The 23,693-nt window shown below is 39.6% G+C and overlaps 2 protein-coding genes across 2 annotated transcripts in view; one reads left to right on the top strand and one right to left on the bottom strand.

Moving 5' to 3' along the window:
• Positions 1-21,989, top strand: part of LOC136243454 (60S ribosome subunit biogenesis protein NIP7 homolog) — a 26,280-nt gene extending 4,291 nt beyond the window's left edge. Inside the window, exon 5 of the mRNA XM_066034959.1 lies at positions 21,783-21,989. Coding sequence (XP_065891031.1) covers positions 21,783-21,902 — 120 coding nt within the window. The 3' untranslated portion in view covers positions 21,903-21,989. The remainder of the gene's footprint in view (positions 1-21,782) is intronic.
• On the bottom strand, positions 21,916-23,693 carry LOC136243447 (uncharacterized). Its single transcript, XM_066034951.1, has one exon. The coding sequence runs from the start codon at positions 23,561-23,563 to the stop codon at positions 22,067-22,069; it is 1,497 nt and encodes a 498-aa protein (XP_065891023.1). The 5' UTR covers positions 23,564-23,693; the 3' UTR covers positions 21,916-22,066.

Raw genomic sequence — 23,693 nt, 5'->3', positions numbered from 1 at the left:
TCTGGTGGCTTTCTTTCTTTCTTATATTGTGGTAAGCGCAGGTTCACCAGTCATAATAATGTTACAAAAAGAGTACAAACAAGTATAAGGAAAAATTAGGAATTTTAAGTTCAACTAGGGATCATAGAAAAAAAAAGTAGGGAAACAAGGGAAGTCACCTACACCTGAAGATATATTAGTGGGCCTTCTTTTATTATTCCGTAATTGAACTTAAATTCCTAATTTTTCCTTATGCTGGTAGTAGTATAGTAAATAGCCTGCTGATGAGTCTGGTGACTAAATTTTGCATATAGCTGATTTGGCTGAGTTTGCTTTGTGTGTTCTTAATAACTCCCTGACTGGTGTAGTAGCTGTATTGTTAAGATACATGTGTAAGTGCAGTGTATTTTGTTGAATGTGTTATATGTATCTAATTTTCCTTTTTGAAGTAGAATCTCATCATCATTCCTGTTAAAATTTGAAAATATGGGATTGTTTACAACTCCACAAAAACTTTAATTTTACCTCGAAAATATTGCCCCTTGAAATATTTAGGCTTTATTATTGTACTTTGTGTGGGAAGATCAAATTGCTGCTGTGTGCTGTATTTCCATATGGTACCAATTAGTTGCATAAATGTACTGTAAGAGTCATGCAGCACAGTTATGTGGCTAATTTGGCAAATACAGTACAGTTATCCGGATAATTGGACAAATACAGTACACTTGTCGGATAATTGGGCAAATACAGTACAGTTATGTAGCACAGCTACTGTATGTAAGAAATGTCACGAAAACAACCCCACTCAGACAGCATGATTGATTACATGAATGACATTGTAAATCGTTGAAACTAGCCAGACTAATCCTACCAGTTGGTCCTAAGATTACATGAACACTTACTGATAGTTTGACATGGAAAATTGAAGCAACAACCCCACACAGACAGCACGATACATCACGTGCGTGACACTGTCTAATGCTAAAACTAGCCAAACTAATCCTATCAGTTCATTCTACGGCTACAAACAGATTATATGACAACTTACTGATGGTCTGAGATTACTGAAAATTGAAGCGATTTGGTTACTTGAAAAAATTGCTCCGTGCTAGATGACCAGAAAGTACAATAAAACACTAAAGCACTGCCTATGCTTGTGTGTACAAAATAACACAACACTCAGGGATTGCCTCAAGGAAAATACAGCACTCGGCTTCACCTCGTGCTGTATTAACCTCTCAACATGCCTTCTTGTGCTGTATTTTCCGTACACACACACACGGCGGTGCTTTAACTATAACATACAGTACCTCTTAAAGTAGCACAAGTGCTTTAAATTATTTTGTGGTGTCTAAATATGCTATTCAAGGAGAGCGTTGATACAAAAAATCAGTACCTTGATATGGTTTCATTGCATGAAGAAGACAACAACCAGAAGATAAAGGAAAGACAAGGCACAGAAGGTACACACTTGTCGGAACCCCAAAAGGCACATGTCACTCGTGAGTTTATTATTGTGGTGTAAAATGGTGGCCGTGCACTGCTTTGTTTTGCCTCCAGCCTTGTGGCTGTGGTCAGGCAATTAGCTGGCAGGCAGGTAGGCAAGCTGGCAAACAAAATTTGAGTTTTGGTGATTAAAAAAATTCTATATCTGACAGCCTGCAAGTATTTTCTTGTTTTTTAATGCTGTATTCGATGTTAGATGGACTAACCAAAAAGGCAGAAAGGTAATTTTCGTCATGTAAGATGTCTCTACCTAGGATGATTTTTAAAGGCAGCATTTTAGGCCACACGTGTCACTTTAGGTTACTTAAACACTGCTACCATATTGTTAATACTCCTGCCAACTAATTGAGACCAGGTGTTCATACAAGACTGGCTGTAATAAGGTAATACACTGAAACATGTGAAACAAATATGACTGTTCTACTAGAATATTATGGTCCAGTCATTCAGATGTTAAAATGTTTTGCTTTCATGCTATAACTCCATAGCTGTTACTCATAATTGAGGCACTGTAGTTCATCAGACGTTTCTAAACAACACACTGCAAATGTTCATTGTGACCAAACTTTAAAAATCTGTTGAAATACCCAATTTCATGTTTTGAATGCATACATAGCTATGTAGTGTGATTGCTTAATTAGAGTATTTTACCAATGTGTATCTGTAGAATTGCTGTGTTCTGTTCAGGAATTTTAATGACTGATCTCCAGTCCAATTTTTTGTAATGCTAAGGCCTAGCTACACAGGGATTTTTTGAACCTTCTGAAGTCGAATTTGAGAATGATTTTTCTAATATATATTGATAAGTGCTAGGTAGTAGCTGCTCTATTAGGGTATCTCGATCTTGTGTCTGGAAACCTCATAAACCTGCTCTTGCTGTATTAGGCATTATAATCATTGGAAGGTCTATGGTGTGTGGTTTTTGGAGAAGTTGTGTATATATCCCTTAGTATGGGTGTGTGTGTGTTGTTGAAACAGATATACTTGGCAGGTTGTCAACTGAGACTATTTCTTACTATTATTTATGGACAAGACTTTGCATAAGGATACTGTCATCTGTCCTATACCACCTCCTTGCTATGATTAGCTTTTGCTATAAAAGTAAATAGCGATTTGCAGACCAGCGTTGTGAAGTGTTTACTTTAAAAGTAAAGGTTTACTGTAGCTACCAGTGTTACTCACTTGTCCCTATCATCGGATTTTTGTCAATCTGGTATTTTTGATTAGTATTACCAAGCATCACGATAGTGATTGTTTGACTCGTTCTTCACTCTATAGAGTAAAACTCAGTGAAACATTGCAGAACCTGGCCAGCAATTGTAGTCCACTTCTGTTGTTTAGAATGTGATTTTTGTGAAAGTTTCCTGTAATACCCACACCTTAGTATCCAAGTGTTGTTCTTCAATGATCATATGGAATGGAATGCATGTGTAGCATCGATCTGTCTAGTAAACTGTATGTTATAATTAAAGCACCGCTGCATGTGTGTACAGAAAATACAGCATGACGAGTGTGTCAAGAGGCTAATATGGCACAAGGCAAAGTCGAGTGCTGTATTTGCCTCGAGACACCCCCGAATGCTGTATTTTTCATACATACAAGCATAGGCGGTGCTTTAAGTGTTATATTGTACTTCCTGGTTGTCTGGCTTGGAGCAATTTTCTCTAATACTCAAACCACTGTGATTTTCGGTGATCAGGATATCAGTAAGTGTTTATATAATCTATTTCTAGTCGTAGAACAGACTAATAAGCACATAACTGTACTGTATTTGCCCAATTAGCTGCATAACTGTTCTGTATGACTCATACAGTACAGTTATGCAGCTAATAAGTACTGTATGGACAATACAGTACACGGAATTGCTTTGATCCTTACAATATGTGTGTATATAAGGTGGATGTGTGATCCTAATGGTCTGGTGAATGTGAAAAATGTTGTTTTGTGTGGCAATATGTTGTAAATCACTAACATTAAATTTCAAAGTTCACCATACTACCTAATCAAAACTGTCTCCATATTGTACACCCTCACCAGTAAGTCCATGGAAGCATTCAGCAATTCCAACTAGTACGTCTCATGTGTGAAGTTTATCATAGTTCACTTTGTGAAGGATGAGTGGGAAACAATAAACCGAGGCACTGAACATGCAGGTACTGTTTCCTCTTGTAACATTATAAACAAAGCCAATCCGAATATTTTGTGCCCTAAATTCTAAATTTCCATGCAAAATGATTTCGGTATGAAGTAAAAGTGTGGGACTTTTGTAGCCTTTCAACAACAGTTGAGATCACTTGTACATAAACCAAGACATTACACAAGTGATCGTAAACATGTGCTTCTACACAGCTCTATATGTATCAGCTACTTATTTGTCACCTACTGTATTTCTGATCTGATACTGATGCTTCTAAATAAGGATGCTTCTAATTCTAAATAAAGCTGATATACACTAGGGTATTTCTGCTAGCTGATCTGATTATCTCAGTGATCCTCTAGTCTGTACTGTGTATTTCAAAATGACAAGGTATATGTTTGATTTTGCAACAATTCAGCATTCCAGCTAGTAGTAAGTTCAGTGGACTGTGACTTAAAGTGAAGCAAGCAGACATTGTAACTTTAGAATACATCATTTCAATACAGTACTGAATGTAGGCTTTATCTACATGTATATCTGTGTGTGTTTTCAACTTCTGAAATTCTTGTTTCACATTATACATATGATAGATACGCAGTCTTTTGGCCCTGTAGTTACTTCTCTCTTGCAATCACTGTTGATATAAGGTGCAGTAACCTGTGATATAATTTTATCACCAACTCTTTGTGGGTGCTGGTGATGCCATTGTGGTACTTGCTATGCACCCACAAAGATATGTTGTATGATGTCTGTGAAGGTGTAATTGTTAGGATTTAGTTATTGAAGCATCATCAAGATACTTCCCAAATCTGTTGAGTATTCAGCATTATGGTAATGAGTACTATCAGCTGCTGTGTAGTTCCTGTTACAATTTAGTGTGTATGTTATTAATATATTTTGGCAAGTCCTAATGCCATGCATGTACATACATAATACCCCCTCTTCTGTTATTATTATGTACTCTTCCTAATACTGAATTTGTTATGATATTGTAATCAGCTTGTTAAGTCTAAACTATTTAGTCTGGATTCATCATGTGTTTTCCATCCTTGAGAGGCTGGATAATAGTTTTAGGTCTTGTTGTGTTGATTGGGAAATTTATACCTGCCTGTACGTTATACTTTTCGGGAGGATTACAAAGTGCTGATGCATATGGTATTTTCCATACAGTACCAAGTACCCACATAACTACTTTGTTGAGTCTTAAAGCACTTGCATGGGCGAAGATCAAACGAATACGAGTGCTATTATTTCCATAAAGCACTGAACGGAAAATGTAGCACAGTTGGATCACGTGTGTAACATTTTAAATTGTTAGAAGTAGCCACAAAGATACTATTTGTTTGTTTTACTACACCTGTACTATATAGACACTTTCCGATTGTCTGATGGCTGAAAATCGACGTGGTTCGAGTTCATGAAACAAATTCTCCAAACAAGATGACAAGACAGCACTTTAAACCAGTTAAAGCACTGCCGCACGTACAATATGGAAATAAAAGCACGAGGGCGTGGGTGAGAGACTAATATAGCACGAGGCAAAGTCATACAGTACAGTTATGTGGATAATTGGATGAGTACAGTTATGTAAGGAATGTTATGTAAACAACCCAGTGTGTACAAAAATACAGTACTTGGTCAAACTTCTTGAAACACCCCCTCATGCTGTACTTTTCCATACACATGTACAGTGGTGCTTTAACTATATGACTACATCTATTTTGTTGAAGTCATTTGCTGAAACAACTTTTTTCTGGATTGTGTGATGTACACTAAACAAGTAGAAGAAAAAAATTAGGAATTTTGAGTTTGATTAGGGATCATAGAAAAAAGTAGTGAAACAAGGGAGGTTGCCTAAACCTGCAGATATACTAGTGGACATTTAATCCCTAATTCAGTCTATACCCATGACTGAATTAAGGGTTAAATGTCCACTAGCATTATCTGCAGGTGTAGGCGACCTCCCTTGTTTCCCTATTTTTTATGATCCTGACTTAAATTCCTAATACTTGTTTGTTTATTGCATGATTATGACTGGTGAACTTGTGCATACCGCATCAAAAGAAAGTATGGCACCAGAGGTAATGTTTTCATCTGAATGTGTACCTATTGATTACTGACTCAAAAGTGAATTGGCTATTATGCTTCACTTTCAACTATGTTCAGCCCATTATACCACGAAGTACAGTCTCTGCAATCAATCCAATTTCCACAAAAAAATACGGATGATTCCTGTAGGGAAGCCATTGCACTACAGCGAATCAACACCTTGGGCTGTCTGTCAGCAGAAAGAAGTGGGACACAAAGAGTAAGTCCATGATGCATGTATTGTATGTACTGTGGTGTGCCAAAAGGTATCTGTTGGGCTAAAGCAATGTTGAACAGTGAAATAATCAAGCCTTGATGACATCAGGCAGTTAGTCAGTAGAAAATTACTATAATTTGTTTAAATTTTGTAACAATCTGTTGGAAGCATTTAGGGTCATACTGAAGACACTGTTGAGCTTGGTTAAACCTAACCAACACTGCCAATCTTATTGTCCCAGGTAGAGGAAAAACAGAACAAATAGATATCTCTTTCCGTACCTGGCCAACCACTTCACTTTCTTTATTAACCCTGCAACCGGTGGCCACACCCATAACAAATTGATTGTGACGATTATTTGTTTCCCATTGGAAAAATGGAGCAGTCCATATTTCTTTATAAATACAATAATCCCTATTGATGTGCTTGCCGCCTTCACTTCATTTAGCTCATGCACTTACAAAATACACATGTCATTGTGTACAGCTTTCAATGGTAACATTGTTGATAAGCAATTAAGAGTATCCTGTAAAAAAATGACCCTTCATCATTGATGGTGGTGATTGTGGTAAGATGTCATTTGGGCTTCTGGAAGCCAAAAGGAAACTTTGTTTGTCCTATTTGAATCAGTTTATTCCCTTGTGGAAGTGCTGTAGATTGTATCTTTGAAAGTGTTGTCTACTCCCTATCCAATACACTTGTTAAAGGATTGTAGTTGTTGGGTAGCACTAGCATACTTCTGGTTAACAGTGGTTGCTGCAGTGGTGAAGTTTACCAGAAATACATTAGGACACTGATATGTAATGTGAAAGTTGATGCTGCAAACTGCACTGCATGACGAGTGCAGCATATCTGCCACTGTTTGTCGTATGGTGCCAGTTCAATACTTGATACATAAAATTACTGGGGGCGTGTGCCTGGCTACTGTAGTTGAAAAGGCGCGTGTGTCATTTCACCCACATGAACTATTTTGTATGGTAAAAGCAGCCTGCATATGTGAAATGAAGGCCTTGCAAACACTTTCAAGAAGTTTTATGCTGAAGCCGTTATTTCGTTTAAATGGATTAAAGAACACATTGTGAACAACTTTCCTAATGGGCTATATGGGCATAATACAACTGAAAGACAGCATAATAGGCTTTGTGGGATACCAGAAAAAGCAAATTCCTTTGAAGAGAAAGGGGCGTGTCCCATGCTTATACAAACAAAAATGAAGGGTAGCCTGGAAGCTTTCTCTAAATAATTCACATGAGAAACGCAATAGACACACTATAAAACAGATAATTCTATGTGTAATTTGTGGTTTGTTAGAGTCATGTTTCCTTAGCAATGCATAGCAAAGTAATTACCGAAGTATATTGTAATTCATGACTTATGAAATACGTACTCCACAAGATGGATTTAGAAACATGATGAGATCTGGGATTAGAAATAATTCACATATTCAACACAAAACATATGAATAGTTACTGTACACATATACAGTTGCTTTGAAAAGTGTTTACGCCCTCAAAAAAGATATACTCTATGCTAGCCTGTGGGTAAAAAAAAAGAGACCTCACAAAATCCTAAAATTGATGGACTATTAGCAAAAATATGCATCCATTTAGTATACAGGTACATATGGTAATAACTTTACAGCATAAACTGGTTACTTCACTTGTGGCATAAAGGGGGCAAGAGTTGTGATCTTATGTCAACAGCTACACTGCATGTCTGCATATTGTTCTCTCTGTGATTTTATACCTCGGTACAATTACTGTTGCTATGAGTTCATCATAAGGGCTGGGTCTACTGTATGAAGCTCATCACACACTTTTACTGCTTCATATAATTTAAAAAAATAGTCAAATACAGTGGAAACTGTCTAAGCCGGTCACCTTTGGGCCAAGATTTCTTGGCCTTAATAGGCGGGTGGCTGCTTTAGACAGGTAAATTAGCATATAAACTTCTCACTAAGGGAATATAAAGCTGGTCTTTTTAAAGAGGTGGCCTTTCTATACAGGTGGCCGCTAAGACAGGTTCCACTGTATATGCTACAGAGCTGAAATCACCATAACTGTTGGGACTACAAATCTGCTGTTCTGACATTTTTCGTATTGAGCCCTTAACTTGTAAGGTTGATCAGTGTACTAGTAGTTCAGTTCAGGAGTAAAATCCATGATACAGTTGTTATTGTGTGATGACTAGTGTTCCAATGACATAATGGGAAAACAAATTGATGCTATGCTTCTTCTAAAAACCAGGCTCCCATGCAATTAATATTATCCCATTCTAACTAAATAGGTAATTAATCAACCATTCATGCTATTGCTATTATTAATTCAGCTACATAATTAGATTTGTAAATACTGTAATTCAATCACACACATATATATACCTGTCAGCTGTCAAAACTTAATTCACTGTTCAATGTTAGGGAATTTATTTGCTTGAATAGCTTGTGGGGTAGATTATGGCTTTTTTGCCATATACTGCAGTCATGTGGAAGTGTAACCATGCTGCTGAGGTCCAGCATCCTGACTGGCTATTGTAATACTTCGTGTGACTGTTGATGATCTTTAACAGGGTCAAGTCTATCTTATCTTTGCCAGAAACATTAGACTTGTTGTGTTTTACTAATCTGCTGTTAACAGTGAAAAACTGAAAGTATAAAGGAAAATAATTGATGGCTACACTCGTGTTCTAGGGTACAGTGGATGCTACTTTAGAGCAATTAGTGGTATGTGTGTGTAGTTGGAATGAGTCTCACACTGGCAGGTATTCAACCATGGTATGAACGTTGTATTCCTGAAAGTTTATGCAACAAACATGGAAAGTTCCGCACTCAGTGGTAGATTTAACCATGGTCACATTTTTGAAAATTTACAGAAGGGTTTGTTCTACCTGGCCCAGCACATGGCATGTTGCATTACATGGCGAGCAACATTGAAAGTGCACAAGAAAGGGGACTCAGACAGAAAGAGAAATTGAGGAAGAAAGGCAAGCAAGGTTTGTAGAACAAAAATAGGTAGTGCAGCAATATCATAATTAATTCAAACACTGTAGGTTTGGCTAGGAGAGACTCAGACATGAAAACATGAATGAACAGAAATGAGAAGCTGCACTGCAACAATGCAGAGAGAGTAGTCTATCAGCAGCACAGAAAGGCTTACCAGAGGACAGCAAGCTCAGCAAAAGAGGACTGTTGATATGTGCTGTATCTATGCATGCATCTAGTGCACACAGTTCAGTACGGCCACATAAACATTCTTTGACATCCTTTCCCCATCATCATTTTTAGTACTGCAGTTATGGATGTTACATGTCAAGCTTGCGGGTGGATAAGACTAGCTACCTAATATGTGGCGGTGCAAACCCAACTTGTTTACATGTTGATGGGTTGTTAAAATGCAACCCTATCTCTTAAAATTTGACGCAACATTTTCATCGTATTGTAGAATGATGAAAAATTTTGTAGCAATAGTTAAAACATTGTGTAATGAGCAGAAATTAAATGATCTCAAAGCAAAGGTTGTATTTATTATGTTTCTAGACACGATCAGGAAGGATCTTAAATCAACAAACAAAGCACGCCATACATGTACAAGTTCCATGATACAACAACACGCATGCGTACACACACTCATGATCATCGATTACAATCAGATATAAATACCATGTTGATAATTACAAATCAAGTAGAAATCACAATTACAATTATAACTATAAGTTCAGTAGATACACAACATCTCCCCCCCACTAAATCTGATGCACCCCTTGACTGTCAACATAATCTTTGAAGCGTGGTGGAGGTCTTCTCTGTCTTGTGGGACATCTGGGAGACTCTGTTGACTCAGTTCCAGCATCTGTGACCTCGTGACCTTGCGAGTCTGCATCAGCAACAGGTTCAGACTGTTCATCAGCTTGAGCTGCAGTGTCAGATTGTCCAGTAGTGGGAGGCCGTAAGGCAGAGTTATTCCCAGGCATGACATCCAATTCACTGTCAGGCATGACATCCAATTCACTGTCAGCATTCTGTTGTAAGTGGTCTCGGTGAACACCTTCACCACTGGCTTCTAACAAGTGGTCTACATGCCTACGCCATACCCTCCCCCCTTGGACCCGAACTCTATAGGATACTGGCCCTGTCTGGTCTACTACGGTACCTGGTATCCACCTTGCCCCATTGTAGAAATCTCGTGTCATAATATGCTGCCCAGCAGCAAACTGGCGTAACCGCCGGTGAGTATCTACAGTAGCTTTCCGGTGTAGTTGCTTAGCTTGCACCCTTGAGCCTATATTAGGGTGGAGAAGATCAAGACGCGTGCGTATAGTACGGCCCAAAAATAAGGAACTAGGCGATGCACCAGTAACAGCATGTGGGGTAATACGATACTGTAACAAAAACTTCATCAAACCTTGCTCAACTGGAACTCCCTGACTCAACCCTGCCTTGAGAGATTGTTTCATGGTTTGGACCATTCTCTCAACAGCACCATTGGAGGCAGGGTGGTATGGAGCACACCGGATATGTTTGACACCATTTAACTTCAAAAACAAGGAAAATTCTTCGGCTACAAATTGGGGGCCATTGTCTGAAACAAGTTGTTGCGGTAAGCCATATCTAGCAAAGATTTCTCGAAGGACATTAACAGTTTTGGTAGCGGTAGTAGTGGACATAATGCACACTTCTGGCCACTTAGAATGCGCATCCACTACTAATAAAAACATCTTACCGGCAAAAGGGCCAGCAAAATCTACATGTACCCTATCCCATGGAACTGTGGGCCAAGCCCAAGGATGCAATGGTGCCTTAACAGGCGCATGCTTCACTGACTGACAAGCAGAGCAACTCTTCACTAGCTCCTCAATGTCCTTATCTACTCCTGGCCACCAAAAGTGGCTTCGAGCCAGTGCCTTCATGCGCACTACACCTTGGTGGCCTTGATGAAGATCCTCCATAATCCGCTGACGAAGCGCTAGTGGTACAACTACACGTACCCCACACAAGAGTGTGTTACCTTCAATAGACAACTCCAAGCGTCGATTCCAGTAAGGTTTGAAAGGCTCCTTAATGGTATTTGGCCACCTCGTCCTAGTGTAATACAAGACTTTGCTGAGAACAACATCCTTTCGTGTAGCAACTTCCAACTCTGCGGATGTCACTGGCAACGCATCAATTTGTGCAATATTAAAGTTTGCAGCATCTGGTAAGTAGCCCACGGCAGTAGAATCGTTGAACGGTAGCCTTGAAAGGCCATCAGCATTGCCATGTGTACTGGTAGGCTTAAATTTGAGTTTGTAAGAGTACCCGGCTAGTAATAATGCCCAGCGTTGCAACCGAGCAGCAGCCAGAGATGGAATAGAGTCTTTGGGCCCCAGTATGGTGGTAAGCGGCTTGTGGTCAGTCACCAGAGTAAACTCCCTGCCATAAACATATTGATGGAACTTCTTTACCCCAAATATAAGGGAGAGGGCTTCCTTCTCTACTTGAGCGTAATTACGCTCACTGGAAGTGAGGGTGCGTGACGCAAAAGCAATGGGATGCTCTGAGCCATCTGGGAAGACATGGGACAATACAGCCCCAACACCATAAGCAGAAGCATCCCCAGCTAGGCACAGCGGCAGGTCAGGGTCGTAATGCACTAACACTGGTGCCACTACCAGACGGTTCTTGGCCTTGTTAAATGTAGTGGTACAATCCTTAGTCCATCTCCACGGTTGTTTTGCCTGTAGAAGAACATGCAGCGGTCGCAACAGTGATGCCAGGTTCGGAATAAATTTAGCATAGTAATTCAACAACCCTAGAAAAGAGCGAAGTTCTTGTACATTTCTAGGTATAGGTGCTTCCTGAATAGCCTTAACCTTACTCTTGGTAGTGTGCACCCCCTTAGCATCAATGCTATGTCCTAAATACTCCACAGAAGTTTTGTAAAAACAACATTTCTCTCTCTTTAGTCGGACTCCATGCTCTTGCAATCGGCACAACACCTCTTCTAAGTTCTTAGTGTGCTCGGATTCTGTACGACCAGTAACTAAAATGTCATCTAAATAACAAATAACTTGTGGCATACCCTGTAAGATGGTTTCCATTGTCTTTTGGAATACTGCCGGTGCCGAGGCTACACCAAAAGGAAGCCGCGTGTATCTAAAAAGACCCTTAGTGGTATTGATGGTTACTAATTTACTAGATGTTTCATCCAACAACATTTGTTGATAAGCGGCTGTCAAGTCAAGCTTGGTAAACACCTTACCCCCCGTTAGGCATGTAAATAAGTCATTAGGCCTGGGCAAGGGATACTTGTCCACCTGCAGCGAGGGGTTGATGGTTACTTTATAGTCGCCACAAATGCGTACTGCCCCATCGCTCTTTGGCACTGGCACAATTGGGGCTGCCCAATCACTATAATCGACCTTCTGCAGGATTCCTTGCTCAACTAGACGGTCCAGTTCCCCCTCTACCTGCTCTCTAATTGCAAAAGGAAGGGGACGAGGGCGACAAAAGCGGGGAGTGGTACCTGGTAGCAAGTGAAGTGTGGCCTTGAAGTGTTTCAATGTGCCCAACCCCTCTTGAAAAACCTCAGGGTACTTTCCCATTAACCTATCTACATTGGAATCAATTCCCGATACTGACTTGATATTAGCCCAATCTAGAGGTATGGAACGCAACCAGTCTCGGCCTAGTAAGGTAGGACCCGTGCCCTCTACAACATACAATTTATGTGTACCCTTATATTTACCATACCTCACCACTACCGACGTCTCTCCCAAAACTGCCATTTTCTCTGCCGTATAGGTACGGAGACACAGTGAAGGTTGCTCCAGGGTTAACTCTGCAAATCTGGCCTCCCAACTTTCTTGAGACATCACTGACACCGCTGCTCCAGTATCAATCTCCATGGGGATCAGTTGCCCATTGATTTCCACTACTACTTGGTAGGGTGGTGTCGTCCTTGAGGTTAGGTTAAATATCACATCTTCTTCAAGGTCTGTGACATCTTCTTCCGGTTTACTTGTAGTTTGTTCCACCCAATGGTTCTTGGTTACTGGCACTTTACTTTGTGGTTGGCTTCGACATACTCTTGCTAAATGTCCAACTTTCTTACAGTGATGACAAACTGAGTCTTTGTGGACACAATTGTGTGCCAGGTGATCACTTCTACCACATCTATAGCAACTCCTCCCTGTGTTACTGGCTCCTTGTGTCCTGGGGTACCTGCTGACCCGATCAATTTCCTCCTCTCCTTGCATCTGAGCAACTGTATTGGGTCCCCTGCTACCACTGTGTGCTACTGTTAATTCAGTAGTTTCGCTGTTGTCCTGAAGCACTTGTGCATTTCTGTGAGCTGCTTCCATTCCTTGTGCTAGCTCCAGTGCACGTTTGAGATCAAGGTTATCTTCCGTCAATAGTCGTTTCTGAATGGTCTCGCTGATCAAACCACAGACGAAGCGGTCACGCAACGCTTCGTCAAGATGATCCTTAAATTTGCAATGAGTGGCCAATCTTCTAAGCTCCGCTAAGTATTGCATGACAGATTCTTCGCGACGTTGGTTTCTTCTGTGAAACGTAAATCTCTCGGCGATCACCAAGGGCTTGGGTTCGTAATGATCTTTTAACAAGTCTGCTAGCGTCTTAAACGATTTGCTCCTTGGAGACTCCGGTGCAACAAGCGTCCTTAAAAGACTGTACGTCTTCGCTCCCAACAGACTAAGAAAAACTGGTACTTGTTTATCTTCTTTGATCCCGTTTGCTTCGAAATAAAGTTCTACTCGTTCTAGATACGCCGAGAACTCCTCAGATTCCGGCTGGAATATGTCAATTTTCCCAAAAGAAGCCATTAATCTTTGTTATATCCCGTCCTCGTCGCCAGTATTATGTTTCTAGACACGATCAGGAAGGATCTTAAATCAACAAACAAAGCACGCCATACATGTACAAGTTCCATGATACAACAACACGCATGCGTACACACACTCATGATCATCGATTACAATCAGATATAAATACCATGTTGATAATTACAAATCAAGTAGAAATCACAATTACAATTATAACTATAAGTTCAGTAGATACACAACAGTATTCATTATGTTTGAAAGAGATAGCAACTACATCAACACCTACTACAACTAACTCACAAGTCTATAGCAGATTTCCCAACTACATGTATGTAAATTCCTTCATGGGATGGTGCCAACAATTAATAAATTGAGCTATAACTGTGAAAAATAATTTGTTGTTTTAATTTCGTTGATGCCATTGGTGAAACTTTTTGACAGCAAATTCTAATTTACCGTAGTTCAGTAATGCAAAGTTGTATATCTATCCTTGTACATAACTCTGATAATGTATCAACATTCATTGGACACTTTATATATGCTTGACCAGCTCTGGGGGTAGGTGGGAGTTATTATATTGTACCAAACAAAACACTATCGTATGACAGTGTGTAGGACGTGAAATGTATTTGTTGCAGATCTTCCATGGTTGTAAATTTCATAGATGGCCACAGCCTAGTGGATCTCATTTCAAGGATCACCTACAGTGCTCTTTATGGTGTATCCTGGTGAATCCTTATTTCACGGATAAACATTTGTGTATACCACAAAATTGGGTTGTGCCTCATGAAACTGCAGCAAGAAGATGTGTATTTTCTTTCAGCCCAACAGTGCAAATGATCTCTTAGTTACATGTTTGGCTTAGCAAGGTAGGTACCATGTGTATGCCTCTCCACTAGTGGCCTAGGGGTCAAGGGGCATTATCATAATTGTGATGTTTTGTGTCAGAAGTAATCATTGTTAGGCTTCAACTCTACCATGACCCAGTGCATATATACTGCTGTCTTTATGGCTGTTGCATACAGTAGTTCAATTCTTTGCTGAGTTTTCATGACCTCATTGTTGAAAGTTGTTGCAAGGTGGTCACACCTGTCGTCCCTTACAAATCCAGTGCTATATTGCATACAGTATGTTGTGGTGTAAATAAGAAATGACTTCAGTTTTGGTCTTAAAGCCTCCCAGTTCACAATGTTTTCACAGTTAAAGTGCCGTGCCCACTGTTGAGGAATCTGGTCTTTTATCAAATACCTACGTGAGTTGTATTTTCTATTTTCATGAGTCCAAACATGACACCAAACCAGGAAAGTCTAACAGCTGTTTGTACTGGAATATAATGTTTTGTTCATAGTCTGAGGAGGTGGGATTCATACAGGGAAATGTTAATATGATGGTATCACCTGCTATGCTGTTTGGACATGCATTGTGTGCCATGTATTTAGTTGCATATGATACCATTTGGTATTCATGTGTGTCTGAATGCAACCATGCTTCAAGGAAACATACTTTGTTTTGAAAGAGCTCCAGCCATACAAAACAACACATTTTTTGATAGTCTGCCAAAAATCTTTAAGTATCTTACAGGACAAAGTACATACAGTAGCCTTTAAGTGTTAGTGAAACAATACAATATAACGGAAAATTTTGGCGGGAGAAATTTTAGCGAATTGATCATTGACAGAAATTGGCAAATAGTATTTTGGCGAATGTATCACATTACTTTTCCCAGTCAATTTTAACTTGACAGCGTTGGCGACGAATCTGCGATGTCTATACGGACGAAGTTCAATGCCTCTCATTCGAATCGACGCGGTCTTATGCAATTAGCTAGATATAACCAAAACAACATGCACTAGCTCACTGAGTCAATAATCAAGACTGGAACGCACATGGCGAGGCATGTGCATGACTGCATGGGTAGCTGAATTGCCCATCTGCCTGAGCTATTAGCTAATTTTTTCTATACGGTATCTAATTATCTACTGAGCCCCAGTAAAATCCAACATTTGCTATTTAGATCATTGTGTGAAATACCAATATGCAATTAAATAAGTGGTGTGCACCACATGTCCTTCTTCCTCACTGTATTAGCATAAGGTACTGTGAGAGGAGACTTTAGGGAGCACCTTGTGACATTGTCAGGAGTAGCATGCAATGATTATGGACTGGCCCCTGGTACTGCTTGTACTGACAAGCTGCACACGACCATATGTATGTATGCACACTGCTAATACAACTGTAATCTGGGTAATTGTGGTTCATGTATCAACTACTGGTATTCTCCGATATGATTATAGCAAAGAATTGCAAAAATCACAGTAATCATGAAATGGTTGTATGATGTGATGGACACATTGCTCTGTGACTGCCTCATTAGTAGGCTAGAACCTTACTACAGGTCAATGTATTCCACTAGAGGAGCAGCCTTCGTCTTCTTTCTCCGTGGAGGTGACTAATAGGTACATGCATTCAATCAGTGAACCTTTAATTCTGTTTGAGGAGCAAACATTGTAAGGACATGTTGACCCAGTGTGACAGGCACATGGTACTGTTATCCTTGTGATCATCATATGATGGATTTGGTGTCATTCCCTTATAAGGTAGTGTGTTTAGAGTTTGTTGCTGTTCTTAAAAACATCTGGTCATGCACCAGTAATAAGTGTTTGTTTGTGATTCATTAGTACCATCAAATGGGTAGGTAGCCACATATTTAAGATTTCCTTATAGTGTCAATACAGGTACTTTCTCCCCTACTGTGTAAGGGAGTGGATATAGTTCATCAACAGCTGGTATTATTGTGATGAATTCTCTACCTTACTGTATTTTGTATCCTACCATATGCCACTTCCATTGAGGAAACCACTATTGAGGAAAACACTTGTGATATATATATATATATATATATATATATATATATACATCCAATCACGTTTCTTGGGTGCATGTTACATACCATAGAACAATACATATATCTGGACTGTTCAAGCAAAGAAGTTTGGTGACCTTGTTATGAGTGATCACTGGTACAGTTGAGTACTTGCTTCAAGCTCTCTTTGTGGAATATCACACTAGCCAGTGTTGAATTGTTTAGTATGGTTTTGGTATATTGCTTTCAGTATGTGGTTGTGACGGAATTGTTACAGCTTGCCTGCAGTGGTTACAACCTGTATAATTTCCAACACTGAAAAAACTTTTAATTCTTGTTGACACTATGTAGGTTTCAGTTTTTCTTTGTGAGCTACACAGCTTTCAGTACATGAGGTGCAGTTCTGCTGATTCCCCAGTTAAATTCTTTATTTAAAAACTTTCAGTACTGTGTGTAGTAGTACATACATATGCAGTTTGTTTTATTGTGGAACCACTAGTACATAGCTCAGTGTTGTGCGTAGCCCTTTGCAGTTGTCATTGTTGATTGCAAAATATTGTAGCAATTCCACGCAGTGGTAGTGTTTATTGGATGAAATCAAGCCCTGATGTGCGCTCAGATAGCAGTTCAAGAGTGTGCTCAGCATGTGCGGCTTCCTGAATTTCTGTGTCTGCACACGCACACACTGCGCGTGTGAGTGGAAAGGTTGGGGAGTACTAAGAACAATGGTCTTTATTGTGTCAAATTTCTATGTGCTATATTGGTATTTAAAAACTATACCTCTTGTCGTGTTGAAGTCGTGCCTTCCCAGTTTTGCAAAAGCAACTCAAGCATACCACCTTTATTTTCTCCATTGGATATCACTCAGGCTCAATTCATACCTGTTTTGCGTGTATACGGCAATGTACGCCTTTACCTTTCTTTGTGTCTCTTCTTTTCTCTTGTGCAAAGCTGTTGAACTACAGGCAACAACTTAGTACATTGAGTATCACAAACCAGATTCACCTGTGATCTTGTACCACATTGTCTACAATTGCTGATTCCAAACATACTTCATGTGTTGTTCTCTGTAGGGTGCTGCAACTGGACCAAACTGGCCACTTTAATGAATGTTTAGAATGTACAGTCAACACATTAGTATGACCAGGAGCTGATAAGCATCCTTCTTTCAAGAATTGACATATGAGCTCCTGAATAAGTGTGCACTATTTAGTTTTAAGTGCAGGTGAGATTGTTCTTTGCTAGAGTTATGAGTTCCTACACTTAATAGAATTTGATGTCATTGGGTTCCTCACTTCTTGGTAGTTGTCATTACATCCTGTTTTGTCTTAAACTGGTCCCAATCAATTGGGACAAAAGGTACACTTCCCTATCGCCTTGGAAACAGTAGACCTGGCACTATGATTGGTATTGATTATGATAGCTTTTTGCCATATTAGTAGTCTTGTGTGGTGTAGTGTGTTAGATGAGGTGTACCAGTAGGACTTTTGTGCCAACATTCCAATGGCTGATATAAATTTATCAAGCTGACAAGCAAAACTGATCCAATGTGCTAGTGTAGACTTTTCCATCAACAATTTGCGTGCTAAAGTTTAGTCAGAAAGTTACAGTATGGGACTATTTTGTAGCTAGTCAGCAACAGATGACAATGCATGTTGCTGGGTAAATTGTTTTTACTACAAGTATAGATAGATATTCTGCATCACGTTCTCTTACAATAACAATCGTGTGTATTAAGTCATTAGTACTGCTGTCAGGGTCATTAAAATGGCTAGTCTAATTGCAAATCTCTTGTTTTTAGAATCTCTAGCACTGGTGGCTAATTTACAGTGATTTTATTGTGGTACTACAGTAGTACTATCTCAGTGACATGTTGAAGACAAGTATACCCAAAAAGGAGATTTTGTTACCTGACATCTTATAGGACATCATTTGTGTTATTTGAAGCAATATTATTTTTTTCCTAGAAACCTTTTCTTTGAATTATTTTCTTTGAGAATGATCTATTGTGTTCCATTGGTGACTTTCACATGTTGTGATAACAGAGTTCATGTAAGTGCTGGTCTATTGAAATAATAGTAATAGTAGCATGTAATTGACACGTGCACAAAATGAAGTCTGTAGCTACTATTATGTATATACTACACTTACACACATGCGCACACTTAAAGCCAAAGCAAAGCCTATGTCAGCCGTGAGAAACAGCTATTGCTGCCCAGCGGGATACCTGTACATCAGGTGCTTGAGCCTTGTGCAGGCTAATCCTCCTGGGTCAAAGCTAATAAAAGAAGGTCTCATGGAGAGAGGTTGTGGAACCAGAAGTTCCACAATGACCCCAACACTGCTAAGCAAGGCAAGGACAGTTGGGAATTTGCTTCCCTAATAAACACCAGGTACCCATTGATGTTACAGCTGGGTGGGCTGCTTCCCCGGCCACCAGGTCCCCAATATACAGCTGGATAGACTGGAGCAATGTGAGAATAGTTTTTGGTGTTGTTCACTCACACACACACACACATACACACACACATGCGCAAGCAAAGCAAAGCTTTTGGCTACCACTAATGTGATCACGCCTACCCAGTGAACCAACACTGGGAAGCCTATGCACTACTCAGGTGCTAGGTGTCTGTAGGCAAATCAGGACTAGTGACTCTCAGGAGGCTATGCCGTGTCTCACAGGCGAAGGCGTAGGCACCTGAAGTCCCACCTGGTCCTTCACCCACTATATATGCGAGACATACTTTACAATACTGGTCAATAGCAAACATAACATGTAATGACTATTATAGGAAACTAATTTCCAGGAATTCAGCATACTGCAGATATCATGCATGCTGGAAGCCAAAAAAATAATAATTTATTTCGAAGTCTGACATAGGTATCATTTCGAATCTGTCATTACACTCCATGCATAGAGGAGGTGACTTTGAATATGGTGGGGTGGTTCTGAAATTCATACACATGTTCTGTTTATTGTAACAAAGTCCATAATAAAAGAGGACTATTGTTGTAACATAATACTAACAGCTGGGGTTATTCCTCTGTGTTAGGGGATGTGATGTGAAGTAGAACAGTAACAACATCAATGTCTACACAACTACATTCAAAAATTTGATTCATAGATTAATTTTTTAATGTGTAGTTTATGTTGGTTTGATGAGTCAATTGAGTATGTAGTTTGTGTACTGAAGGTTCACATGTGTACATAAATTGAGAGCATGTATTGTATGTAAGTATAAAACACATGATCAGTGTTTGTGTGTTGTGTAAATGTGACCACTCTTTGCAGCTATGTGTGTAGTAAATCCCTCCTAGCGTCATGTTGGAACTTATGCACCTATCAATGTCAAGCCCCACCCCACCCAGTACGGGCTATGTGGGGCGTTAGGAGGGGATTTGAACTTAAATTTTGCCCCCAGGGGTGGGGAATTTGAACAAGCGCTCTATAGTAGCATAGATCCTTTACAGTAGTTTTATACGTGAAGTGCGAGAGAACACGTGATAAAACCGCAGCACCTCGTGTACCTTTGTCACTGTGGCTTCTGTTTTTACAACACGTTGGTTGTCAAATCCCCTTCCTATCCCCACCTCATAGGGTGGGGATTTTACTTGATAATTCACCCCCAGGTAGGGGAATTTGACTTTCCACTTGATCAAATCCCCACTATATCCCCACCCTACCCGTACTGGGGGGGGTGGGGCTTAACATTGATAGGTGCATTAGTTGTTGGTGATAAAAATATTAGTCTGGCTTGCAAATTTGCACAGTAGTAACTGTAGTATTCTTCAGTTGCCCTTGGTGACTGTTGATACACAAACCCATATCAGTTGTGAAAGTGACATTTCTGGTGTTTTGATGTGGTACAGGGAGAGATGGGTTACATTGGTTGAGTCATTTCAAGCCATCACAACAGAAGAACACCAAATGCCATCACACAGCTACTGCTTCACAATTAAATCATTGCTGTAAATGAAGAGCTAATTGACACTTCACTTTACCCACAGCAAAGGACACTACTAGCATTTGTATGCTCTTGGTTACAACATGCTTTCTAAACTAGACAATGGAGTTGTGGTTAAGCTGCTTTTGATAAATTGGGCCTGTTGTGTTATAATGAAATCACGAAGCACAAATATGATTGTGATAGTGAAACAATACACTCTGTGTGTGCATCAGTATATGCAGCTGGTCAACTTTTGTATGTCTGCCTAGAATAATAAGAGTTCTCCTAGCTTGCTGTGTAAAATACTCTGTCATAGTAAGGTATGCGAGTTATATAAACTGATATGAAGGAAAGGGGATGTGGTTTCTTTTGTGTATTTTGCTTGCTGTGCTGACACTATGGGAGTTTGTACTTCAAAACATTTTCTATATTCAGTAAAGTGATTGAAACCAGAACTTGTGTGATGTGATTTGGAAATGTCTTGGTAAATGGGTGTAGTTTAGATACGTGGTACTTCCATCAAAATTGGAACTAGAGTCAATATGCCTTCGTCCTATTTTGATTTTTTTCAAGTACAATTATTGGATAACAGACATGACTACACATGTGAAATTCATGACACAGTGTAGTTAAGCAACTAGTAGTAATTGCACTTTATAGGGTGCTGAGTGTGTAACATACCAGTCTGTTTATATCAGTGTGTAAATGTGAAGTTGTCCTGGTTACCAGTTATGTAAAATAACATAATATAGTGCATGTAGATTAGATATTTTAAAAGGAGAATAGTCTCAACAAGCTCCTGGGGAAAGGTTTGGTCGAGAGATTAACCCTACCATGTTACATTGTAGATGTTGTGTAGAATTCCTTTGTTAGCTATGGACAAATGCTCATTATGCCTATCAATCCCAAGTACACAATGGGTTATTTTAGACAGTCATAAAGTATTCCAACCTCAGCATACTTGTGTAGGCTGACTGCTGATTGTGCTGTCACCAAAACTATTGTTATTGAAAAAGTATGTGTCTAGACCCACCTGCCATCAAGTGTGTGTAGCCTCTATATACTATCTTTAATGTAATGTGTCAAATGAACTTTTACAACAATGTGTGTGACTTTCTGTAAGTGGATAGTAGACCTTTATTATGTTTACCACATGTGTCTTGAGACATACAAGATGTGCCCCATTGTTGACATAACCATTTTGTTGATGTATACATTCTATAGGGGTTTGGAGCTACTGCTAAATCTACTCAAGATTGTCGTCGTGCTGATCCTAGTACGATTGTAGTATTTCACCAAGCTGATACTGGGGAATACTTACGAAACGAAGACACATTGACGTAACCGTTTACACATGGACAAGTACATGTAATTTCTTATATTTTCACTTGAATCACTTCACATACATGTAATAACAATTTGAGGTACTGACATACATAGTTAAAAGAGGGGTATAATTATATATTCAGTTATTGATTATTTTTTACTCACAGTAACTTGATGTATCCTCATGTTTGGTCGTTCTGTAGTTGGTAGGCAGTTTCACAAGTATCCACTGTGATGTTAGAATCTGAGATTGATGTGTGGAACAGTTTGCCGTTCTTTATCCCATCATGTTTATTAATCAGCAATGAATCAGAAACTCGGGTAAGTAATTTTCCTGGAATTTTGTTATTCTCTAAACAGCGATTGTCATTATCCAAGAGTGCTTCAAATTTTTCATCAAGCGTTTCCTCGGTAACTGATGGTAGCTGAGTGATGTTAAGATGTTGGCTGTTTGGTGGTGGTGACTGCGGTGGTTCAGTATTATTCAGTGAACAATTTGACATCGAACCATTTGATATTGGACCATTTCTAAGGCGAGAAGCATCAGAGTCTAAATCTGACATGGTTATTTCTGTGTCTCCATCTTTGTCATCAGACTGCTTGCACTTTTTCCACTTCTTAAACAAATATTTCATTAGCTTGGTGGTGTCAGCCACAGAATACAGAAGCAAGAAACCCAGTAAGAGTTCTATTATTCTCGCAAAGTACTGCATGAAAAGCCACACTGCTCTATTTCCACTTGCTTGATTGACACAGGTCTCTTGAAACAGCAAGGCAATGGCTAGTGCCACATTTACTATTGACACAAGGCTGTAGAGAATTCCAAGGATTGCTGATGCCAAAGTTACAATGGTGACCTTCATCATGGCTCTTTGTCTGTGTTCTATGCCCTTTCTTTTGTAGCTTAGCGTACTGCTCCGTCGCTTGGTAAATGTAAATCGTCTGCTTCCAGTGTATCTTCGCTGTCGAACATCTGTACCAACTTTGTTTTCTTCATCAACACAAACACTTGATCGATTTCCAACTCCAATAGATTTTATCAGCAAGCGGCCAGCCAAAAGGAACAACACACAGATCACAATACCCCACAGACAAAAGAATAAATCACATGCAATGATTAGGTATATTATTTCATACTGATTTGAGAGAGCAATCAGTTCCACTAGCAATGTTACAACAAATTGGAATGCACAGAGGGGGATTAGCACTGATAGTTTCTGAATGCAGGTAAATGCCCCCTTGATCCTCCTGCTCATCCACAACGTGATAAACACTAGTAAATAGCTGGCAGTTAATGATGGAAATCCCATCGAAAATATTATACTGAGAATGATATGTGGTACTCGTTCATGTAGCCATCCTTCCACGTAGTAAGGGTCGAAGATTAAATGAGCGACGCGAAGTACACCCAGAATTATTAACATTGTGTTGATCGCATAGAAGGTGTTAACTTTTTTCAGCCTGGATCTTTCTGCTTTTTTCCTCTGCGTCACTACGTAGAATGCCAGTGCAACGAGTATACAGAAGGCTATCACAAATGTTGCAATGTACAAGTAGAAGAAGGCTAGCCATACGCTAGTTTCTTTGCCCCAAATTTCTTCATTCGTGACGCTAATGTTCATCATCAAATCCTTTAGCGATAGGTCGCTATCCAACTGCAGACAATCAGAGTCGTTCATCTTGTTCGCAACAACTAACAAACTGGAACTTGCCTGGACCGGACTTACGTTATTTGTGTAACACGACCGCGTTAAGGCCACGCCTTTTCTTGACAAGCGTTATCTCCATTAGAAGTGCACGGAAAATTAC

The sequence above is a fragment of the Dysidea avara genome, chromosome 13, assembly GCF_963678975.1.
Source record: "Dysidea avara chromosome 13, odDysAvar1.4, whole genome shotgun sequence".
NCBI lineage: Eukaryota > Metazoa > Porifera > Demospongiae > Dictyoceratida > Dysideidae > Dysidea > Dysidea avara.
This window is presented reverse-complemented; position numbering and strand designations above follow the sequence as displayed.

What these genes read in the sequence shown, in the direction of transcription:
- LOC136243447 (XM_066034951.1), bottom strand. Translation starts at nt 23,563, where the DNA reads ATGAACGACTCTGATTGTCTGCAGTTGGATAGCGACCTATCGCTAAAG.